The 12638-nt window shown below is 42.0% G+C and overlaps 1 protein-coding gene across 1 annotated transcript in view; it reads left to right on the top strand.

The window, feature by feature from the left end:
* Nucleotides 1–2903: 2903 nt before the first annotated feature.
* LOC117755820 (connector enhancer of kinase suppressor of ras 3-like) overlaps nucleotides 2904–12638 on the top strand; it is a 34778-nt gene continuing 25043 nt past the window's right edge. The window contains exon 1 of the mRNA XM_034575927.1: nucleotides 2904–3215. Within this exon, the coding sequence (XP_034431818.1) occupies nucleotides 3164–3215 (52 nt within the window). The 5' untranslated portion in view covers nucleotides 2904–3163. The remainder of the gene's footprint in view (nucleotides 3216–12638) is intronic.

Raw genomic sequence — 12638 nt, 5'->3', positions numbered from 1 at the left:
TCATGTGGAGTTTTTGATCTTGAAGTCTTTGTTTGAATGTTAGTACACTGGGGGTAACGACGCTGATCCTGCTCTGATGCTTGGTCGTTATGATACAGAGAGGTGACCTTTGAGGAAGTGTGAATGTTTTCCTGTCATTTTAACCTCATAGCATTAAGCAAGAATGGCCAGTACAGTTACTTCTCTCTCAGCCTTGAAGCTTGGGCCCTCTCTTCCTAGCAGCAGACCAAACAATCCCTCCATCCCTCAGCCTCACCTCGACAACAACAATCCCATGATTCACTTAATCCTATCAGGGAGGACCTCCCCTGAATTCCACACCACCCACATCCCCTTCCACCCAGCCCCCTCCCATGAGAACTGAACGTGGGTCTGACTCCCCCGTCTGCTGCCATCAGAAATCGTTATGAAGCCTAGAAACAACGCACACCAACATACAGTATATCTCTGTCTTGAAGGAGACTAAAAGTATACGTACATGGTTCAACATGTTGTGTTCATGCTTCCTTTTACTGGTAGAATAATGTTAGTCGCCTGCTTTGAAGCATTTCATTTCTTTACTTTAATCTGCATTTTGTACTTCCATACTTTTGTGCCGATCAAACTCTTACTCCATTTGCTCTTGTTTCTTTTGAGTACAGGTGTTGTGTTACCTAGCTTCAACCTTCACCTATCAGTCATCACCAGTGAGAATTGGCTCAGAGACTGTAAAGAAAACATCAGCTTGTCTAATTTTAGTTATTAAAAAATAGTCTAATTATCTTTAATCTAAGGCAAAGACCAACCAGCGTGTTTGAACAGGACTACATGTAATGGGCCTACACTCTATTGTGGCTTCCAGCACTTTTTGTCTGACAGCAAACTGATGCATTGCTCAGGAAGTTTAATAACAGCTGAGGTTTAATATGCAGCTGAATTACAGTGCAGCACATTCAGCTCCCAGCTGTGCGGTGGGGGAGTCATGTGGAAGGGCCCGGACTCTCCCATGAAAGGTGTGTTTCAGATTGGTGTTAAAAACACTGAGCCAGGGAAGGTTATTTAATGTCAGAAACCATAATGTAAAACCACTTAAAACCATCACCTCTATTGAGCAGCTTTTAATAAAGACATCCAGCTATGAAGCACTTGCGATTTCTTAAAGCCTTTTATTATAGGATCCAGGGTTTTCCAACTGAAGATATTTATATTTTGATCTTGATAGAGATTTTAACAGATATGCGTTTTCTTGCAGCTGCTCAACACCTGCAAATCCCTGGGTCCCCAACCATATAGTCTGATACATGCTTTTATTTCCATAGCCTGCTTCACATATTTTTAGGGATAAAGAGGAGTTTATCTATAGTTTGTCTTTATATTTGATATGATGTCAAAGAGAGTTTAACTAGTTTTCTTCTATTTAAAACACGATAATCAAGTGTTGAGCTTTCCAGTTTGTCCATTATGTTCTTTAATTAGATTTAGATTAAGACAATAGTTTGTTTTGCTGTGTCACATTTGAATTTTCTCTACTGAGGATCAACAAAGGTACATTTTGTTTGAGTTAGTTAGTAAGTTAGTTAGTTGGTTGGTTGGTTAGTTGGTTAGTTAGTTAGTTAGTTAGTAAATCTGTTCATGAGAATGAATACCGACAGAGGGCAGTGGTGAGTCACATTGAGTTCACTGGAAAGAAGAAAGTGGGAGAAACCAAATATAAACTGAGCTGCACACTGTTCAGTGAACACGCCTCCAGTTTCAAATGAGGGCGGTGAACACTGAGAAACTACCTACATCATACGCTGCATTCAGGTGCTGCATGTAAACCCTTGTATCCATGTTTCAGCATGGTAAATAAACACTATCAGGCGTTTGTGTATTTTTAAACATGAATATTTATAAAATGTGCATACGCTTTTATAAAACGAGTGCAGTGCTTGTTCTAAACATGCCTGTTTGTAATGTTTTGTTCCCCTGGACTGTGTTAATGCTCCGGAGCTACTTCAGAATTATTCCTTGTAATTAGTGACTCCTCCTCAAACAGTTCTACAATATACTGTCACTTTTTATTATTTGTGTGCTGGACGTTGTGTGCAGAGATGTGTATCAACCGTCTATGGTGCAGAGTGAAGTTAGAAGTCTTTGGGTTCATCCTACCTGGTTTATCTGCAATGAAGATTTTATAGTCAGTTTATTTCATAAAATTGAACTTCATTTGCTTTAATTCTGTTCACATGTGTGGCTTGTATATAAGTCTGAATGATTTCCTTTGTTATTTTCACAACATAGGAAAAGATGGTGAATATCCCTTGTACGTTTGAGGGTGTTTTGCACTAGTGAAGTTGCCAACCGCCAGTAGATGTTAACAGATGTTAGCAACCACCAGCAGATGTTAGGGACATATCTTCAGTTGTGTACCTGAGCGTTAACAGGTGTTTTGGGCCTTTTGATCACAGGACACCCCCTTCTCAGGCAGGCCCACCACAGGCTGATCATACCTGGGTGTGTGTCCCTAACACTTCAGTTGGGATCGCTGCAAAAAGTCACAACACATGCAAATACAGAAATGCGCTTTGAATAGCGACAACGGAAATTTTTCCAGGGGACCCAGACAAGTGAAATTAGGGAAGTCGGCTACTCGTCAGTGGTGATGGAACTTCACAAAGCATTGAACTACAGCCAGGTTTAACACTTTTTTTTGGCTTTTGTATTTGCAGGTGTATTTTTTTTAATTTGCAGTACTTTGAGTTCTCACGGCCACTGTACATTGACCTTATAAATCAGTCTGGGATCTGTTTTTGCACTGACTGCTGGCTGTACAACAAAATACCCCTCGGGATGTAATAAGCATCTCTTGTGCTGGACTTTTCCCATAGCTGAGAAAGGCAAAGTTATCTCAACAAAGGTTGCCTGTGTCGTCACTTTGCAGGCAGTGGGGATTTCTCCCAGTGTTCCCGGCGGTACGTGAAGGCAGCAGTGATCCCGGGCCGGGCTGCGAGGAGCTGTGGGGGATTTGAGATCCTCCGGTCACATGTGTTCTCAGTCGTGCGGTGGCCGGACACAAACAGACCAGCAGCTCCCGGCAGCCCCGACGATGTGACAGCTCAGCTTTACTTCTCTTTAATCGAACTCTCGTCGCCACGTTGTTGTTTTGTTGTTGTTTGGCCGCGGACGGTGTGTTGGAGAAACCATGGAGCCCATAACCAAGTGGACGCCGAAGCAAGTTGTCGAGTGGATGAGAGGTAAGAAGTGTGGAGCACTGTGTGTGTGTGTGTGTGTGTGTGTGTGTGTGTGTGTGTGTGTGTGTGTGTGTGTGTGTGTGTTGTGTTGTGTTGTGTTGTTTTACTGTAACATGGCACAAACAGTGGCTCATTCCTGCGCACTGTCGGTCTTCTTCTCCTCTGAGTCGCTCCTCTCGGTTATCTCCGGCTAGTTTCGTAGAAACTGTGACAACATTCCTCCTCCTCCACTCAGCCTCATAACAATGGAACCGCATCTGCTGTTACTCTCACCGATGTTGAGCAGTTTCCCTCAACTGTGTTTCCTTTCCTTTAACACCACTGCTCGGCTGTGACGTTTGAATCATGCTTCCATGTTCACTTGATAAACAAACATCAGCTGAAAAAAAGAAACTTAAATAGATACGTCAATGGAAACACACAGATTAATGATGTTTCTTCAACTTAAAATGATTAGATTTGCTAGTGTAAGTTCACTTTACTTTGAACTTAATTAATGCTTGAAGTTATTATATAATCAATGTTTGATTTACTGTCAAACACTCTTTGTTCTCTGTCAAAACAGGCGACATGGTCCTGTCTCACTGCTTTTCCTCTCACTGATGTTGAGCTATTCACTGTGTTACCTGTCCTATACCACTGCTCAGCTGAGATGTTTATATCCTGCTAACGTTTTGATTTGAGAGACAAGAATCAGCTGAACACTATATGCTGAAAAAATAAACTTTAAAATATACTTCTATTGATAACACACAGGTTAATTAGGTTTCTTCTACTTGAAATTATCAAATTTGTTACAGTATAACTTGTTAACTTAATTCATTTTCGTGTTACCAATTGAAGTCATTTTTTAAGTTAATACACAATTTAGTTTTTTTCCCTGAAAAGAAATGTTTGACTCACTGTCATATTTCTCTGTCAGAAACAGGCTACTTAATCCAGTCTCACTGATTTTACTCTCACTTACTGATGTTATGCAATTTTCCTTAGCTGAAGTATTAGCTGAACACAATGCACTGAATAAGCAACTTATAACAATACTAAAATTGGTAACCCAGAAATTAATTAAGTTTCTTCAACTTAAAATAACATTTTGTTCGTATAACTTGTTAACTTTGACTTTGACTTTACTTTTTTACAGTTAAGAATTGATTGATTCTTAAATACACTAACTTCTCTGTCAGAAACAGGCAACATATTTGCCAGCCTTACTTCACGTTATAGACTCTACTAGTATTAAAAATAGTGAGGAGTGACACTGTCATCAAAGTCATCAAGTACACTCAATCATTTCAATACTTATTTATAAATTAAGTAACACTGATGTCCAGTCCATACTGATTTGAACAATTATCGAAGTAATATCTTACGTTGCCAACTCACTCCCTCTTAGGAAGTCCAGTTATCTTAAACAAAACACCTTTCAGTCAGATCCCTTTTTGGTGCTTTTTGAGTGTCTGACACATCCATAACAAACCATTCCCGTCAGGAATGCTCGCAATGGTAATGTCATCATTCCTCTCTTAACCCGAGTTCCGTCACAGCACAGGTATGTCTAGTGAGGGACAGCAAATGGTATGTGAAGTATGAAGTGGTTGCAGTGCTTCATTCCGAATGCAAACCAGTGAAGTGTGTCTTTATAATGATGCTAAAGGAGTAATGTGCTGTTTATGTGTCACAAAGCTGTTTGTCTTTGCTCTCCTGTCATTGACATTTTGACGACTCCCAAAACAAATTGTAGGTGCTTTCCTTTTTGTTTATCTCGTGAATTAAATTTCGGAGCTCTTTGGTCATCATTTGGATCTGTAGCAGTGTATGTAACTGCTGATTGAGACATGCCCTCCAGTGCTCATCTATAGCTGGGAGCTGAAGGGGATTGTGGAGGGGTTAGGTTCAATGTGCGTAGTGAGAAGAGCCCAACCAGGGCATGTGTGGTTCGAGGATTAGTTGTCTACACAGGCCCCATTGCTGTCAGACTACTGAAAATCTGACTCAGCGGTTGTCTGTGCAGCTCTCAACCACTGGATTTGCCCCCCCTTACAGACACACATGGTAGGAGTCAACTATCTGAAATGACAGCAGAACATTCATGGGAATGTTTCATAGATCCCTTTCACATACAAACCTGGTGCATGATTATGGACAACTTGGTCAACTTGCAGCTAACTATTCGTACCAAATGATCTGTTGCAGGGGAAGGTAGCAGTTCCTGTTGTCATTGTCACAATGTAACTTCATTTTTGTTTTAGATTCAGGGAAGTGGATGATGCTGCTTTGCACGATTGTACCTGAAATTTAGATTTTCCTCATTGTGGTCCAGGATAGCTGAATAGTCACTTGCTTGGGTAGAGGTGCCGGCCATCTATAGGTGTACACTACAATTACTTTGCAAGCTATTTGACCTGCCTTTCAGCAGGAAGAGTCACACAACATATAAAGTTTCTGACTAAAACTCAAAATGCAACAGAGCTTTTTGACATTGTCTATTAAACCATCATCACAGGGATAGTGTTTTTATCCCTTAGTGTCAGTTTATGCTCAAACGGTATGTTTAGTTCGATTGGTACAACAACACTACAACTATTGAAGATACGATGACCTGGATGACTGAGATCTTCACAGATATACTTAAAGTTTTTGCTGTCAAAAACTGCAAAGTATGCAACTAAGAATGGGCCAGAAGTTACCAACAGTTTCTGCAGTACTCAGCCAAAACATGTGGCATGTAACCACAGTCTTTGTTTTGTCTGAAGAATAGCTTGTGTAATCCTTCCATGCCAAAGACAAGCAGCATCACACTGTGGTAAACCCTAGTTTAGAATAGGGTCATGGCCTCATGTTGACCTATTCACACCAATGGCAAACACGGGTGTTTCCAGAGTTGTTGTGCCTGTGTGTAAGAAGTAAGTGCCAGTAAGGACTTTGTTTGTAGACCTTTGCACTTTTTTTTGCCTCAGGTTGTTTTCCCGGGTAAGACAGGGACTTCTTGTGTATTGAGACAGTTGTTAATCACTTGCATTGTTCAAGCGGATCAAATGGTGGTTTGTGAATGTTTACTGCTGGTGAAAGGGTTTTTTGTTCCTACAATTTAAACACACTGTTGTATTTTGTTTTTGGGGGACTGAAGATGCCCTGAAGCACAGTACCTTCACCACACGCTCTGGTCCTCCAGCTGGACCTGTGAGTGTCGTGTGATGGATGTGCCATATGTCATGTGTGGAGCTACGTGCCCCAGGGGAAGTATGCACTTTTCTAATGACAGTGTAGATGGTACAACATGATAGGTTTGCAGTAAATTAATTGAATTTTCAATTTGTGGTGATGGCTAATTCAGCACAAGTTTGGGGTTAAGTTTGAAGAGCTGTGACATTAATAGATTGGCCTGCATACCCACGTTCACTAAGTCAGAAGTGTAAGTCACATGCTGCAAGTCATTTTCCAAATATAGTCCTGAACCCTTATGGGCAGTGCTTCAGCTGAGACGGACTGGCACTCACCGGGGAATGTTTAGCACCAACTCAACCAAATAACTTCTCATTTACTAAACACACTTTGTTTTTGTCCTATACTCTTGTCCACCTTGTAATTACTGAGAGTCTGACTGCCAAGTTTTAACAAGGCATCCCAGACATGTAAACCCACGCAACTAATGTCTGACTAAATGGCTTTTATCCAGTTCTTTAACAAGCCCTGGCTTTGCAGTTCACTAGACATTGGATGTCCTCCAATATTTTCTATACTTGAACGCTGAATAATAAAATTTCAAAGCCATGTATCTGGAGATGAATTAGGCATGTGAACTTAACTGATGGAGTTTATTTGGAGCACAAGGTCATGATTAAAGTCCTGCTGGTCTATTTGCCTGCATCCATCTCATACCACTTCAAGACCAAACCTCCCTGTTTAGCACGCACATCCATACAAGGCCCGACTCCATTGGCTTATCTGTGATGTGTGGGGAGTTACAGTTGCAGATGTGTCTGTTGTATAGGCCCATAACTTGATGTCTGATATACATGGTCCAATGCAGGTTGTTATCCCATGTGTGCTTGATGTGACGTGGTTGGAATATAAAAGAGTGGTAGCAATGGGGTATGTAGCTGTATCATGCCTCTCTAATAACACCAAGGTGCCGAGTCTGTAATTACATTGTCAGGCTACATCCATACTGATACATTTTTTGTTTTAAAATGGTGTTTTATAACTCAAACAATCTCCTTCCAATCGAGCTCCATACCAGTTATAATCCCTGTCCATTCTAACAAACTTGAAAATGTATATCACATGACCATTTACATATACAGGGTATGTGCGTGCATGTGTAAAACGGGAGGCAGTTGCATTTTAAAACTAAAACTCAGTGTGGATAAAGCGTCAGACAGTAGGGTTGGGCACCTTTTACATCTGAATGGATACAATACTGGTATCTTGAATTTGGTACTGGTGCCTAACTGTAACATTTTTGTATGTGTAACACTCTCATTTTCTGTTATGTTGTTGTTGTCACTACTGTAGTGCTTCCATATTGGCAAATGGTCCTGCTTTATCTTAAATATATATTGAGTCATGATTGTTTTTAGTGGTTGCTTACGTGTACTAGGGCTGTGCGAAATGACCAAAAAGGAGGTTTGCATCATATTGTCACATTCAACGCATTAGTCTTTCTCTATTCTCTGTTAGTTTCTAACCCTTTCAGGGATTCAATTTGTCACCATTTGATTTAACGTGAATCGGTACTGCTATAAAAGGGTTTTTGGTAGTTTTTCCTTACTCTTGTTGAGGGTTAAGGGCAGAGGATGTCGCACATTGTGAAGCCGAATGAGACAAATTATGATTTGTGAATATGGGCTATACAAATAAAATTTGATTGATCCATGTAATTCTGTTGGTTCCTTTTTACAAGTTCAGAGGTCGGTACCCAGCCCTGTCAAGAGAGGTGACATACATGTGTTGAATATGATTTTGTCTTTGACCAAGTGGCCACTTGAAAAAATAATACCACTGACTCCACTCAGTCTAAATTACCTCACTGATGGGTACCTTCAACAGGCTTATCTCTAGAGAAGATAGTGAGGTGTGGGCAATGATGGCCCATGATTCTTATCTGGCTGAAACAGTGACTCCTTTAACTGGAGTGTGAACAGACGTAATGCAGACGCCTCACCCTTATTAAGGCATCCGCTGCTTCTGTTTTAGTGCTGGCTCTATCGGAGAAGTGGATGTCTATGTTTGGATAGTCTCCACAGGCATCATTAATCCAGTTTAGCAACCCTTATGCTGTAGAAGCCGTGTGTATATGCATCAGGGTGGACAGGTGTAAAAGTAATCCAGACATAGGATTTAGGAACTGTGGAAATCTGCTTGCCCCTTCCAGTGGCCTCATGTATACAAGGAAGTAGGGTTAGGTTAAGGTTAAATAATTATTCAAATGACAGGAATTCCTCCCTCAATGTTAAAACACCCTTCTTTGTCATTTACCAGTTACCAGTCACACAGCCATTCAGCCTTTAAAATGTACTTATTGTGTTGCACTGATGGGCAGATAACCGCATTACTTTTCCATAGAAAATGGCCTTTAGAGTTCAGGGGAAGTGCTGTAAGTGGATTCCCCCTGGGGAGGGATGACTGAAAGGGATTGCCGTGGTTTTGTTCCTGTTGGCCCCTCCGCGGCCTGTTTCTCACACGGCCCGATGTCCCAGCCTCATAGCCTCAGGAGCTCCAGCATATGGGGACTTCTAGAAAAATCATCAATAGTTTATGTCATTGTTCTAGTGAGCAAGACAAACCAAGAGTTAATTTGTTTCACTGAGTGTTTTTTATGATAGGGTTAATCGCTGCTACCCATTTGAGCTTCAGGTGAGTTTGTTCGGCTTTGATATTGTGTTTGCACAGTACACAATAATGATCCTTCATGTGTGCAGCACTTTACAGGGGTTATTACTTTTATCAGGCAAACAATATCAGTTTGCATTGCCTGTGAACCCAACGGTTCTTCTCACTCTGCGAGTGGAGGAGACTGAATGCCACCTGGTATCCTTGCCAACCTGGGATAGACCAGTTTGCTTTTCATTCAAATCTAGAATATGCATTGCAAATCTCCCCCGATGATCTCAGCTTAGCAGGGCCTGTGAGCTATTTGGCCCTGCTCTGCTGTAAGAGCATTGCCCCGCGAAGTGCCATGCTTAAGCCGTGAGAGTAAAAGCTCCAGCCTGAGGTGGCACAGCGTGTAAAGTGTAAATACGGGTCACATGCTGACTGACTGACCTCTCGTGCAGGGATGTCAAATGCATGCACCTGCCCACACCCGCTGGTTTATGTGCTTGTGTGTCACAATTATGCCTGAAGACTCGTTGTCACAGTCATGTGATTTGAAAAGTTTCATCTTCTCAAATTGCTGCCACACCAGATCCGCGCTGCTGCACTGGTGAAGAGAACGAAGAAGGAAGCATAGGGCTATGTTGATATTGCCTATCAAAGCACTGCTAAGGCAGTTATGCGCAAATAACCACAGAACATGAGAGGAATGCAGCCTCCTGACGTTTTTTTCCCTCCCAAACTGCTCGGCGACTGAGCAGTCAAAACAGGTCACACATGTCCTTTGTTGCATTTGGGGCCACCAGTTGCTTTTAACGGATTTAAAACGCTGAACCCAGTCGAATTGATGGTCTCCCCCCTCGCTGACCAAATACACACAAAGCTCTTTCATCCTGCCACCAGCTTACGCTGTAATGGAGTGCAGTGTCATTATGATTATGAAGTGATCTGTAGTTTTATGAACTGTTACCCACTTGTGGGTTTAGCCGGGCAGTTGGGTAGTTGCCAGATCAGAGCTTGCTCATAACATGTCCAGACTAGTCCTTATTTTTTCCAGTCGTCCACAGAGGCTGGCTGAATTCCTGTCTAGCTATTAACAGTTCTAAAATTGCTGTCCTGTGGTTAAACTTTAAAATGACTCTAACTTTCATTTTGCAGTCCATTCAACATTATATCATGTGTTCATATCACAAATGAACTAGATACAGGCTGTTATTGTTTGGAAAAGTCCTTGCTTATGATTTCTCTTGCTGTGAAAGGTCTTTTAAACCCGTCAGCTCTCTTGTTGACTGGTTACATTAGAGAGTGTTGATAGACCTGGCAGCATGTAATGGGCCAGTCTGTGTTTTCACACCATTGATGGTGCACGGATGAGCCCCCAGGTCCACCATGCAACCCGCTTCACGCACATTGAGTGGATGGTGGGATGAAAGTATTATGCTTTTAACCAGGAAACTAAAACACCTGCAAGATTAAAGGGAAGCTTCATACCTTCTTTGTGATTATTCGTATGTTTGGTTTTCCACAGAGCACAAAGGCACATATAACTCTATTACAGAAAGTTTGAAAACAAACTAATGGGTGAAACACTTGTACCAAGTTCCAGTTTGCATTTGTTCCCCTTTGAAAATCACCGATGGGTGTCCACAGAAAATTCCACAAACACATTGTAGTGAAGTCATGGAGAAACAGTTTTACATCCTGTTCATGAGGGATTCCACATCACCATCCTACCTTAAAGAAAAAAAAACATTTCCTGATCCTCTTCCAGCAGTCACGGCATCCAGCACACAGGCCACTTATTGACAGATCCACCCTGACATGCTTAAATTGGAATTCGTTGTGACATCTCTCAACTCACTGAACTTAAAATTATCTGCCAGAGAGCAAAACTTGACAAATCTCATGTCACATCTCAGCCACGTTGGACCTGAGGCTGAAAACACCAGCACGTTTCAAACAAAACATTTTTTCCCTCTCGATCTCTTCTCAATAGGTTGTACAAAGGACGTTGCAGGAAAACATAGGGTTTGAATTTGTTTAAGCAGGGAGTGGTAGATCCTGGACCTGACGAACAACCATGGGAGAATCGAATGATTCTCCCTTTTGTTTCCCTCCGTGCAGACACCTGGGAAAAGCCTCCCACCTGCTCTTCTGTTTGTATGTGACGCCCTTTCCAGTCAACAACACATTTATTATTCATAGGAACATGACTGTCCCTTCCTAATATGTCATGGCTGTGAGGGAGACCCACAGGTGCTGACAAGAATACAAACAAACCTCACCTGGCTGAAAAGGGGCAGTGTGGTTTTTTTGTGATTAGGGAGATTAGTGTGCGTGTGTGGTAAGAATATTTGATTAATTTAGAGCATGAAAACTGAATGTAAAAACTTCAGCAGAATAACCACAGTGCAACATGCAGTGTGTGAATGTTTGTCTGCGTCATAGGTGCCCTGTCCTGGTGACACACTGTCGCTCACCGCTACCTTTCATTGAAGATGACTCACCCTCCCCCACCTGGAGGCTTCTTGCAGCAGGGAGAACAGGATCAGCCGCCTACAGCCTGCAGGCTGCTTAGTAATGTTTTACGTTGCATAATTTATTCAAGTGTTCGTTATATTTTCTCCTCGGTGTAGTAATATGAGAAATGAGTCATTAAGACATTTCAGGGAAAGCTGTTGATGACTTGTTGCTTTTTGTTTTGGAATGTAGTTTGTGTTTTTTGAAGAGGCGTGTAAGTGTGCATGTGTGTGTCTTTTTGTTTTTCTGGTCTTACGTACAGAGAGGACGGACAGACTAATGATGCTCTCAATCTTTTTGACCCCCTTCTCCTCCTCCTCCCCTGACCTGCCCACGAGCCAGCTATAAATTGCTGGATTGTTGTCACGCACTCCTCCTCCTTCATTTCATCATCCTCCAACTTTCCCCAACCTTTGCCGCCAACACCACCACCACCCCCCCACCCTCCTCCATGGCTCTGTGCGAGGGTAAAAACGCAGGTAGCACCCTCAGATTTGCGTGTGGACAGCTTAGGCTGAGGAAGGGACGTCCACTGTGCCAAGGTCACGGGTGGACCCACTGTCAGTTTTGATTGAGTAAATCCTCTGCACGGCTTGGCAGTAGACTCTTTCTTTCTGCTTTTTCAGCCTGGCTTTTTAACAAGATTTGAGCAGGGATTTACCCTCTTGGAGATTTGTGGCAATTAGCAGGTTCTTATCCAAAGATTATTATGGGGATCCACATTAGGACCAGAGAAAGTACTGCACTCAACCATATGAGCCACAGGGGCAATATGAAGCTATCTTTGATTTAATTAAAGGCTGGGTCTGTTTCATAAAAGCCAAGTCAACCATTGTCATCGAACATTAAAGTACATTGATGCACAATTTTTTAGAGTTGCAGTGTTACTTTGTCTACCAGCACAATATTCCCACGGCAAACTAAATGAGTGGGGCTCATTTCCTCTGCCAAACCTTGTTCATCTTTGTTGTGGTTTCCATAGGCAGCTATTATGGTGCTGGGTAAATGGGTCTGTAATCAGCATGCAGGGCCACCCTGATCATACATGTGATGGGCTGAAAACACTAAACAGAGTCCCCTGTTTTTTCACCA

This window comes from Hippoglossus hippoglossus, chromosome 22 (assembly GCF_009819705.1).
Source record: "Hippoglossus hippoglossus isolate fHipHip1 chromosome 22, fHipHip1.pri, whole genome shotgun sequence".
NCBI classification, from domain to species: Eukaryota; Metazoa; Chordata; class Actinopteri; order Pleuronectiformes; family Pleuronectidae; genus Hippoglossus; species Hippoglossus hippoglossus.
Note: the sequence above shows the minus strand (reverse complement) of the source record. Positions and strands in the feature narration are given on the sequence as shown.